This window comes from Hyla sarda, chromosome 9 (genome assembly GCF_029499605.1).
Source record: "Hyla sarda isolate aHylSar1 chromosome 9, aHylSar1.hap1, whole genome shotgun sequence".
Classification (NCBI taxonomy): Eukaryota; Metazoa; Chordata; class Amphibia; order Anura; family Hylidae; genus Hyla; species Hyla sarda.
The window spans coordinates 27104329-27115739 of record NC_079197.1 but is presented as its reverse complement, the minus strand read 5'-3'; the positions used below and the strand labels follow the sequence as shown (position 1 = coordinate 27115739).

Below are 11411 nucleotides of genomic sequence, written 5' to 3'. Positions count from 1 at the left end.
TTTTTCCTGCTTTGTAGGTGAGTTTAATATTCTGTTCATTAGTGTTCAAAGTCATCATGAATGTCTGTAACTCCACCAGTGATCCCTTTCAAACAAAAATGACATAATTAATACCAGATCTGTACTTTCCCAATACCAGGGAGGGGGTCTGTCAAGAATATTGATATTTCCCATGCCCCTAAGAATAAATTTGCATACGATGGCACACATACCGTGCCCATCGCAGTTCCCTGCATTTGTAAGTAGTACACTTCTTTAAACCAAAAGAAGTTGTGAGTCAAGGCAAAATTGAAGAGTTCGAGAACAAACTCACCTATATCTTTTTCAATTTTGGACATCCTCAGGAAATCACCCACAGCGCGAATTCCATCTTGTGACGGATAGATGTATACAAGGACTTTACATCACTTGTCACGATCCACATGTCATCATCTAATTGCATGTCTTTTAATCTTCGTAGGGCATCAGTGGTGTCTTTGATGTGGGACGGCAGGGTCTCCACCAGGAGTCTAAGAACATAATCAATTAACTTGCAAATAGGTTTACACATATTGTTACGCCCGGACACAATGGACCTACCTGGTGGGGTTGCAGCTTGTTTATGTACTTTGGGGAGTAGATATAAAGTAGCAATCGTGGGATTGTCAATCATCAGAAATGTCTGTTGTTGGGAAGTTATAACATGTCCCTTATTTATTATTTTTCCAATAAATCCTTTTATTTATTATCATATCTTGTGGTACTATTGCACTCCTGGCACTTCTGCACTTTATCCATATCAACGTATTGGTTTATTCATTCACACACTTCTGCCATATTTTTTTGCCACTTTAATAAGCCAACAACATATTTTCTCTGACCATTTTTGTGTCAACATATGATTCTTCACATCTTTCTCTCACAAACACATTTGGTATCACATTTTTCTTAATTTTTTATTATATAATTTAATAATTGAACAATTTTATTTGTTATTTTCATACATTGTAGTCCACATTTTTCACATACTTTTTTCACACTATATATATTTTCATTCTGTTTTGCCCACTTATATTTTTATTACGGTTATACACATTTAGCAGTCCTTTTTATATTCCCACACACATTCATAAATTTTTTTTCACAATTTTTTCACTCTAACTTTGGTGGTGGTTTGCACTTTCTTTTTGCACAATGCACATCTTGGTTTATTGCTTTGCCACTTTTTTCACTGGGTCTTCTGTTTCATGTATGTCTGTCCTTTGTCCATGTCTTTAGGTTGCTCTTGGTAACCTCTGGGTTGCCTTTGTACAATATGGTTCAGGCTCTATATAGGTGCACCTTTCACCCGCTTCATTTTCCAGTCACGGGTTAATTACCCATTGATTGGATGTGCCCTCAGCCTCTGATATGGAGCCGATCCCAGCCCCACCCTGCTCGCTGACGGAGTTGCAGCGCATCACGTGACTTTACCCCGGTCATGTTATTCTATCAGGTTCCCCGCCCCTCTCTGCCCATCCTGGGCTCCGGCTCAGGAACTAGCATTCCACGTATGTCCGGATGTGACGGACGCATTCATGACACGTCACACGCGTTCAGGTGTGATGTGGACCAGGTGATGTTTAGGGGCAGTGACTTGTATCTGCATTTGGATGTATTGGCTGTCAATTTTTTATGGACTTTCTTTTGATTGGCTGATGTTCAATATATATATCAACCTGAGAGTGGGTTTAGACAAGCCCCCTGATGAAGCACAACGTGAAACGTACGTTGGGGTTGGAGCTGGTAGGTGGTAACATGCATGGCAGGTAGTCTTGTTGTTAGGCTGGTTTTTCTCCTGTTTGCCTTTCCAGTCCTAAGTGTCCATTGTCCCTTTACAGCAGGTTTCATCTCTTGTTGTCAGACTTGGTTCTTCATTTCTTTGCTGATCACCATTATGGGGATTTATTTTTTAGATTGAGCTGCTAATTCTATCTGGACCTATTGTTTTTCCTGTAATCCATGCATTTATGCACCATTCTTACCATCTCCATTCATCTGTACTTGTCATCCTCAGTGCCTGTATTTTAACATTTCTGTCTATATTTTAAATGTATGTCTGTTTTTTGATAAGTGTTCAATAAACTTGGTATTTTAAATAATTGTGGCACTATCCATTATTAGGTTGGTGGTATTATATTATTTCAAAAGCTATTTGAAAACCTGTATGGTTTTGTTACATTAAAGGGGTATTTCAGGATTTTTGAATTTTAAAGCTATGTGTCCCTAATGTTTGGTGTCAGTTAACGTGTACTAACTGTCTGGGGTTGATCGTGCTGGTTTTTGCATCCTTGTGCACTAGGGATTACTATTGTCTCAAGCCTTTCCCAGCTTGCTGTGCGGCTTAAGACAACACATTGCAAGTCAGACGATTATAGGGTACTAGGCTGCTTCTCGTCTTCCCTGACAAGCCAGCCCCCTGATGACATGTGTTGTGTACCTGTATGGCCCACCATGCCTGCGTTGAATGCGTCCCGGGCTGTGGTGAGATCACGTGATATTAGGGGACACATTCAACGCTGGCACGACAAGATGTACAGATGGGCCGCAATCAGCTGACTTGCAATGTGTCGTCTCGAGCCTCTCAGCAAACTGGGAAAGACTCAAGACAACAGTAATCCCTCATGCTCAAGAATGCAGACACTTAAGGGACATGAAAATACAAAAAATAACATGATCTACCCCAGATAGGTAATACAAGTTATTTGACACCATACATAACTTGGCTTCAAGGACTTACAGCTTAAAAGTTAAAAATCCTAGAATATCTCTTTAACCCTTCAGAGTGGTGATAAGGTGCTCTCACTGTTGTTATTTAGTCCCTGAGAGTCCCCTCCACTCCTTTTCATCCGTACTTGTCTGGCCAATTACAGCACAGTACCCACTCCTCTCTGCTATGTCATGACAGAGTGCTGGTAAAAGTGCATTGAATTGAACAGGTTAGCACTGTACTGGGGGATGATTTACACAGTGCACTACTATAGATGTCATGTGGAGAATTAAGGGGTTACTTACAGCAAAAAGTAGGGGTTAATGGCACCTTTACTGTCCTACCTTTACATTCAGGAACTTGCTTGTGACCAATTTTTTTCATTTATGCAAATAGGCAGAAAGTGCCCACAGGGCAAGGCTGATCAAGTGCCCAGCATTTCCATCACCTACAGCAATTAGTGAAGAGACTGTCAATCAAATGGAGGAGGAGACGGGCAGTAATGGAATTGCTGGGCACTATAGGTGATTGGCCCCGCCCGGTGGACACATGCTGACCATTTACATATATTAAGTGCAATTGCTCTGCACAGAAGTACACAAATCTAAAGGTAAGATCATGAAGGTGCTTCTAACCCCTATCTGGCACTGTGATAAGTTACACTATGTGGACCCATCTGATTCCTTTACAGTCCAGGACCACGCACCATACACATTATATACTGCAATGATTTACATGCCGAGTTTTATTTGCTCTCCATTTAACATCAGCCATTAAAATTTCATTGACTCAGGATCTCTCTGTTGTATAAACGTTTCTAATATTAATTGTGATCTTTATACCTGGTTTGCTTCCCTGAGCCTAATAAATAATGCAACGTGTCATAATGTACTAGATATATGAGCCAAATGCAACAGAAAACATGGATCTCTCCCATAAAATAATGGAGTGTCACCTTTCTGGTAACTACATTATACAGTCTATCCATTTTAGTGATCTAAAGACTGTACATTTTATTCTGTATAATATTAAAAAGCATTTGCAAATGAAGGAGTAACTTCTATCCTTTTCTAGCTATTCCATGGTGACGTTCCATGGTCAGTATGTTGGAGAGATCTGACTGTATATCGTCAGCCTCCCAGCTCTGATATATTGTACTATATATGCTCCTGCAGCTGAAATGTGTGTCTAGCATCTAAAAAATCGATTCCTATCACGTCTGTTTCATCTGTAGACTGAATGTAGCATCTTCTAGGATGCACTGTCTATAATAGCAGCAAATTTATTCACTGTGTACTGGGTTTATTTTCTGCCTCAGGTTGCAGTAAATATTGCCTGCTCTCACTAGATCTCATTTATTTATTGATCTAGCAACAAGATTCCCCTGAGGAGGTCCCTATTTCAATGATTTTGTGGACAGAAACACGCAGGAAACATAACTTTTTCTAATAAAAACATAGTGGCTTGCTCTGAACCCAGTGGCGTAGCTATAGAGGTTGCAAGGGTCGCAATCGCGACCGGGCCCCATAGCCAGGGGGGCCCGCAGGGCCCCCTGCCACTTCACTATACTATATGCTGCAGCAACAGGTCCCGGGCCTGCCGCTGCCAGCACTTTTTTAAAACCGCCCGGGCCCTGTTGCTGCAGCAGGGTCAGACGGACAGGCAGAGGGCTGATGAGAGCAGTGCAGGCAAGCACGTGACCTGTCACAGCCTCTGACCCTGCGCGATTTATCCCCTGCAGCTGTCAGTGTCTGGCAGTATTATTTTTAGGGGGTACAATGGTTAGCAGTATTATATTCAGGGGGTACAATGGTTAGCAGTATTATATTCAGGGGGTACAGTATTTGGCAGAAATCTAATGATTACTGTCTTCATACAGAGGATAAGGATCTGCTGACAAATTAAGGAACCAATGATGTCCGGGTGTCAGACTCTGCAGAGAAGATGTAGCTGGAAGAAGTCCTGACGTCTGGACCGGATGAGGAAGAAAAGGAAAGACGTCACTCAGGTCACTGATATTGTGTGTTCTCCTGACTGTCCTATCAGAGTTGTAGTCAGTTGTATGTTCTGCAGTCATGATGGCTGTACTCCAATCTGTGGCTCTCCAGCTGTTGCAAAACTACAACTCCCATAAATCCTGAGGCTCTTCAGACACGATGGGAGTTGCAGCTTTCCAACATCTGGAGAGCCACTTGAACAAAGGGGATTGGTGGAGGTCCCATCAGTCGGACCCCCACCATAAAAATGGACTGCTTATTTTAAAACGCCCGGGCCTATTTTTGGTCACAGTCCGTCCCTGTCTGTAAGTCACCTTTTTCTCCTGACTCTGTCCCATCTGTGCTGTAGTCACTGATATCTGTGTGCGGCTGAGGCCGAGTAAGGGGGTCGTCAGGGATTGAGAAAGCAGGTCGTTGGGGGGAAGGGGGGTATGGGTAGGGGGGCCCAGGACAAATTTTTGCATAGGGGCCCTGTGGTTTCTAGCTACGACCCTGGTGTTCGCTAACGTTTTTTGGCGTTCTTCAGGTTTATTGGGTTCACTCAGGTTCATTGGGGTTCCTTTAGGTTCATTGGGTTCCCTCGGGTTTATTGGGTTCACTCAGGTTTTTTGGGGTTCCTTTAGGTTCATTGGGTTCACTCAGGTTCAATGTCATTTCTCAGGTTCATTGGGTTCCTTTAGGTTCATTGGGTTCACTCAGGTTCATTGTCGTTTCTCAGGTTCATTGGGTTCATTCAGGTTCATTGGGTTCACTCAGGTTTATTGGGTTTACTCATGTTCATTGTCATTTCTCAGGTTCATTGGGTTCCCTCGGGTTTATTGGGTTCACTCAGGTTTTTTGGGGTTCCTTTAGGTTCATTAGGTTCACTCAGGTTCATTGGCATTCCTTTTGGTTAAGTTGGTTCATTCAGATTAATTGGCTTTCCTTTAGGTTCATTGGGTTCACTCAGGTTCATTGACAATTTCCTAATCCGGTCTGCGCTGCGATTATCCTGTTGGTGGGGAAATGTTCGTAATATCTATGTCGTCTTTTCCTCCCGGCCTCGAAGACTTCTCCTTGCCATGACTTTTCTCTGCAGAATCTGCCGGACAAACACCACACTTTTCTTGCACCCACACTTCCATACAAAAAACATGTCTTTGTCTCTCCAGGCATGCTGGGCGTTATTAACAGAAAAGAGAAATAAATATTTAATATAAAAGAATCAAAATAAACATAAACTATTTATGGTAAATAAAATGTATGATATCCATTATTACAACAATAATTAATAACACACATTTTCTATGACAAGTCTAATAATATCTACAATATCTGTAACAAATAAAAAATAAAAAGATGTTTGCATTCGATTCTTCTACCATCATCCAAATTAGAGAATAGTGCAGTAAATACTTTTTTCCACTAGGGGGCAGCATATGTCTTTTAATTTAAGTTTCTCCCTTGTCACAGTACAGTATGAGCAAAAGTAACTTGGTCAGATTGTTCCCTATTGTAATTGGGATGATGAGACATTTGTACGTCATACAGATAAGTCCTGTTACAGGGAGTCTATCGCTAGACCAGTGTTTTTAAAACAGTGTCTTATGCTGTTGCAAAACTACAACTCCCAGCATGACCGGACAGCCTTTTTTGGTTTCATCCCTAGATTTTGTGACGAAATGATTGATGTCATTGCAAAGTACAATTGTTTACACAAAAAACAAGCCCTCATATGGGTCGGTAGGTAAAAAAAAATCTAAAGCGTTATGATTATTAGAAGGTGAGGAGGAAAAAAAATGAAAGGGCATAAATGAAAAAAAATCATGCGTCCTTAAGGGGTTAAAGGGGTACTCTGCCCCTAGACATCTTATTCCCTATCTCGGGTGCAGCACCCCAGACATCTGGTGCATGGAGTGAACTTCGCTCCGTGCCGGATGACTGGCGATGTGGGGTGGAGGCTCGTGATGTCGCGCCCCCTCCCATAGACTTGCATTAAGGGGGCAGCGCGTGACGTCACACAGGGGCGGAGTCATGACGTCACGATCTTCCGTTCCCGTGGTTGAGAGCCAGACCCTCCAGTGCTTCCGGAGCAGTAACAGGTGGGTGCCGCTTGCTATATTGCGGGGGTCCCCAGCGGCGTGACCCCCGCGGACATCTTATCCCCTATTCTTTGGATAGGGGATAAGATGTCTAGGGGTGGAGTACCCCTTTAAGTCCAAAGCTTTCAGTGGTCTTCACAGGGGGTGATCAATGGAAAATTTTTGCAAGAATCCCTTCCCACTATTAGGGCCTATACTGAGACACAACTTACAGAAGGCAATCTCCAGATGTTAGTCTGTGGCTCACAAGGCCAGGTCTGGAGGAATAAACGCACACAGCTTTTTGCATGTAGGCCCATCCACTTTTTCTTTCCTTAATGCCTTAGTCATAGGCCACACTAGGCAGGGTAACTTTGTCTAAAACAGAGCTAGAGATGGAGGCAAACTCCCTCATATGGTAAGAGAGCATGTGTTCACACTTCTCTCCCTAGTCTAGCCAGAACTGAACGGGAGGTCTTCAGATCCTTCCCCTATCCTGGGAATAGGGGAGGAGAAGGACAGTCCTTGGTGTTCATTGGCTAAGGAGTAGGACATGTGACAAATTACCTATGCTCTAAGACCCATAGACTTATGGGTAGAAATTGTTAACCCCTTTTCATAAAGCACAGTCCATTCATGTAACACATAAAATCACAGAAAGACTTTAGATTGACCAGTATACCTTATAAAAAATAAACACCCAAACTGGGGAGAAAGCGGAAGCTGGTGCTTCTTCACTGGGCTACCACAATTGGCCTGAATGGTTAAGAGACATCACATGATCACAGAAGCGACTTCTGTTTTCCAAATTAATTTGCATATTAAGTGTCCATTAATTTGGCACATGAAGGATCAGTAAAGTACAGAAGGATCAGTAAAGATGACCTTTCCTAATGGGGTCTGTCTGGTGGCTTTCCAGGACTTTATTGTTGGCCATCAATATCTCATCCTGGGGGTCCAGCCCCTCCTGCCGATCAGCTGTTTGCCAGAGCCGCAGTGCCCATATATACACAGAACAGAGCCAGAATCTGACAGATCTGTACATCCACTTAAAGGGGTATTCCAGGAAAAAAATGTATATATGTATATATATATATATATATATATATATATATATATATATATACAGAGTGACCCTTCGACCTACAATGGCCCCGACATACGATAATTTCAACATGCGATGGCCTCTCAGAGGCCATCGCATGTTGAAGGCAGCATCAACATACGATGCTTTTGTATGTCGGGGCCATCGCATAAACCGCTATCCGGCAGCGCAGACTGCTTCAGCTGCCACCGGATAGCCGTTTACTATGCCCCGTGTGCTCCGCTGACGATCACTTACCTGTCCTCGGGGCTCCTGCGCGTCCTCTTCGGGATCCCCTGCATTGTCGGCATCGCTGCGCACACCGTCCCGTCATCCAATAGGAGCGGCGTGCGTAGCGACGTGATGGCGGCGACGGAGAGCGCGGATGCCGGGGAAGCGGAGGCCTTGCCGGAGCGTCAGGGACACCTCGGGGACACGGCGACAGCAATGGACGGTGACATCCCGGGCAGCGGTGACGGTCCGGAGCAGCGGGGACAGGGTGAGTACAACTTCCGCTAACAGTGGTCTACAACCTGCGGACCTCCAGATGTTGCAAAACTACAACACCCAGCATGCCCGGACAGCCGTTGGCTGTCCGGGCATGCTGGGTGTTGTAGTTTTGCAACATCTGGAGATCCGCAGGTTGTAGACCACTGTCCTATACTTTACATTGCACGGATCCCTCAACATGCGATGGTTTCTACAAACAATGGTCCGTTTGGAACGGATTACCATCATATGTTGAGGGACCACTGTATATGTATATATACACAAAGGGTTAAAGTAGTATTCCAGGAAAAAAAACTAGTTTTTTATATATCAAAAGGCTCCAAAAAGTTAAACAGATTTGTAAATTACTTCTATTAAAAAATCCAATAATTATCAACTGCTGAAGTTGAGTTGTTCTTTTCTGTCTGGCAACAGTGCTCTCTGCTGACACCTCTGTCTGTCTTGTTAACTGCACAGAGTAGAAGAGGTTTGCTATAAGGATTTGCTTCTACTCTGGACAGTTCCCGAGACAGGTGTCATCAGAGAACACTTAGACAGAAAACAACAACTGAACTTGAGCAGCTCATAAGTACTGAAAGGATTAAGATTTTTTAATAGAAGTAATTTACAAATCTGTTTAACTTTCTGGAGCTAATTGATATATATAAAAAAAAAGTTTTTTCCTGAATAACCCCTTTAACCCCTTAAGGACGCAGGACGTAAATGTATGTCCTGGTGAGGTGGTACTTAACGCACCAGGACGTACATTTACGTCCTAAGCATAACCGCGGGCATCAGAGCGATGCCCGTGTCATGCGCGGCTGATCCCGGCTGCTGATCGCAGCCAGGGACCCGCCGGCAATGGCCGACGCCCGCGATCTCGCGAGCGTCCGCCATTAACCCCTCAGGTGCCGGGATCAATACAGATCCCGGCATCTGCGGCAGTTCGCGATTTAAATGAACGATCGGATCGCCCGCAGCGCTGCTGCGGGGATCCGATCATTCGTAACGCCGCACGGAGGTCCCCTCTCCTACCTCCGTGCGGCTCACTGCATCACCTGCACTGGTCTGAGATCGAGCAGACCAGAGCAGGAGATGACCGATAATACTGATCTGTTCTATGTCCTATACATAGAACAGATCAGTATTAGCAATCATGGTATTGCTATGAATAGTCCCCTATGGGGACTATTCAAGTGTAAAAAATTTTTTTTTAAAATGTAAAAGTAAAAGTAAAAAAAAAGTGAAAAATCCCCTCCCCCAATAAAAAAGTAAAACGTCCGTTTTTTCCTATTTTACCCCCAAAAAGCGTAAAAAACATTTTTTATAGACATATTTGGTATCGCCGCGTGCGTAAATGTCCGAACTATTAAAATAAAATGTTAATGATCCCGTACGGTGAACGGCGTGAACGAAAAAAAAAAAAGTCCAAAATTCCTACTTTTTTTATACATTTTATTAAAAAAAATTATAAAAAATGTATTAAAAGTTTTTTATATGCAAATGTGGTATAAAAAAAAAGTACAGATCATGGCGCAAAAAATGAGCCACCATACCGCCACTTATACGGAAAAATAAAAAAGTTAGAGGTCATCAAAATAAAGGGATTATAAACGTACTAATTTGGTTAAAAAGTTTGTGATTTTTTTTAAGCGCAACAATAATATAAAAGTATGTAATAATGGATATCATTTTAATCGTATTGACCCTCAGAATAAAGAACACGTCATTTTTACCATAAATTGTACGGCGTGAAAACAAAACCTTCCAAAATTAGCAAAATTGCGTTTTTCGTTTTAATTTCCCCACAAAAATAGTGTTTTTTGGTTGTGCCATACATTTTATGATATAATGAGTGATGTCATTACAAAGGACAACTGGTCGCGCAAAAAACAAGCCCTCATACTAGTCTGTGGATGAAAATATAAAAGAGTTATGATTTTTAGAAGGCGAGGAGGAAAAAATGAAAACGTAAAAATTAAATTGTCTGAGTCCTTAAGGCCAAAATGGGCTGAGTCCTTAAGGGGTTAACCTATTTGTGAACCTAGTGTTACTGAAGTTTGATTTGTTTTTTCTCCATAGACCAGCGGCCAACGGCTGTCTGGGCATGCTGGGAGTGGTAGTTTGGCCACAGCTGGAGGCACCCTGGTTGGGAAACACTGACATAGACACTAGAAAATGCCATTCCTATTAGTATCCACCAGGGGTCAGCATCCTACTTGAATCAATTCATAAGCCAGGAGCTAGGTACAGATTCTTTCATTATAGTTTAGTTTCACAATGTTTTTATTGAATTTTATAAACATAAGAAATGTAACATATAACATATTATGACATCAGATGTGTCAGAGTTTACATATGAACATGCATAACAACCTTGACTGGTGGAGCATAATTGTTCATCCAAACAGTGTCATGCATATTCACAAAGGATCTATCAGGTCCAAAGGGACCTTAATTGAAATTTGAGAGCAAGAAAATAACAATAAGAAGGAAAACAATAAAACAATAAAATAGTGAGTCTCCATAACTTCTACAAAATCAATCAAAATTGCTGAATCAGGCAGTTGTCTGGTATTTGGTAGAATTCAGAATCGAGGTGTCACAAGGGTGTCACAAGGGTCAGCCGTCTTATACACTCGAAGAACCGCTCTTTTGTGTGTAGTAAGCTAAATTGTATCATAACTTAGTTTAGATAGTAAGGGTCTATGGGGGTTTATAAAGCTTAATCCAGGATTCCCATGAGGCTGTACACTCATCTCTTTTTCCCTTTTGACCAAAAAATATTAGCTCATAGTTATAATGAGATAGCAGTGTATTTATTAATTCGTTAATGTGTGGAATCTCTTTTGATTTCCATTTGGAGGCTAGTAACATTTTATATGACAAACATATGTGTACAATCGGAGTTTGTATGTTTTTTGGGAGATCTTCCAGACCCAGAAGTAATAGAAGTAATTCATCTTTAGGTTGTGAGCAATGAGGGATCAATTTCAAAATCATACTTTTTACTTCTGAAACAAAGGTAACTATGGCCGGACAAGTGAGGAAGA

General features: G+C 42.2%; 1 protein-coding gene across 1 annotated transcript in view; it reads left to right on the top strand.

Moving 5' to 3' along the window:
- The first annotated feature begins 1071 nt into the window (after window positions 1-1071).
- Window positions 1072-11411, top strand: part of LOC130291267 (caveolin-2-like) — a 28877-nt gene continuing 18537 nt past the window's right edge. Inside the window, exon 1 of the mRNA XM_056539846.1 lies at window positions 1072-1594. Coding sequence (XP_056395821.1) covers window positions 1460-1594 — 135 coding nt within the window. The 5' untranslated portion in view covers window positions 1072-1459. The remainder of the gene's footprint in view (window positions 1595-11411) is intronic.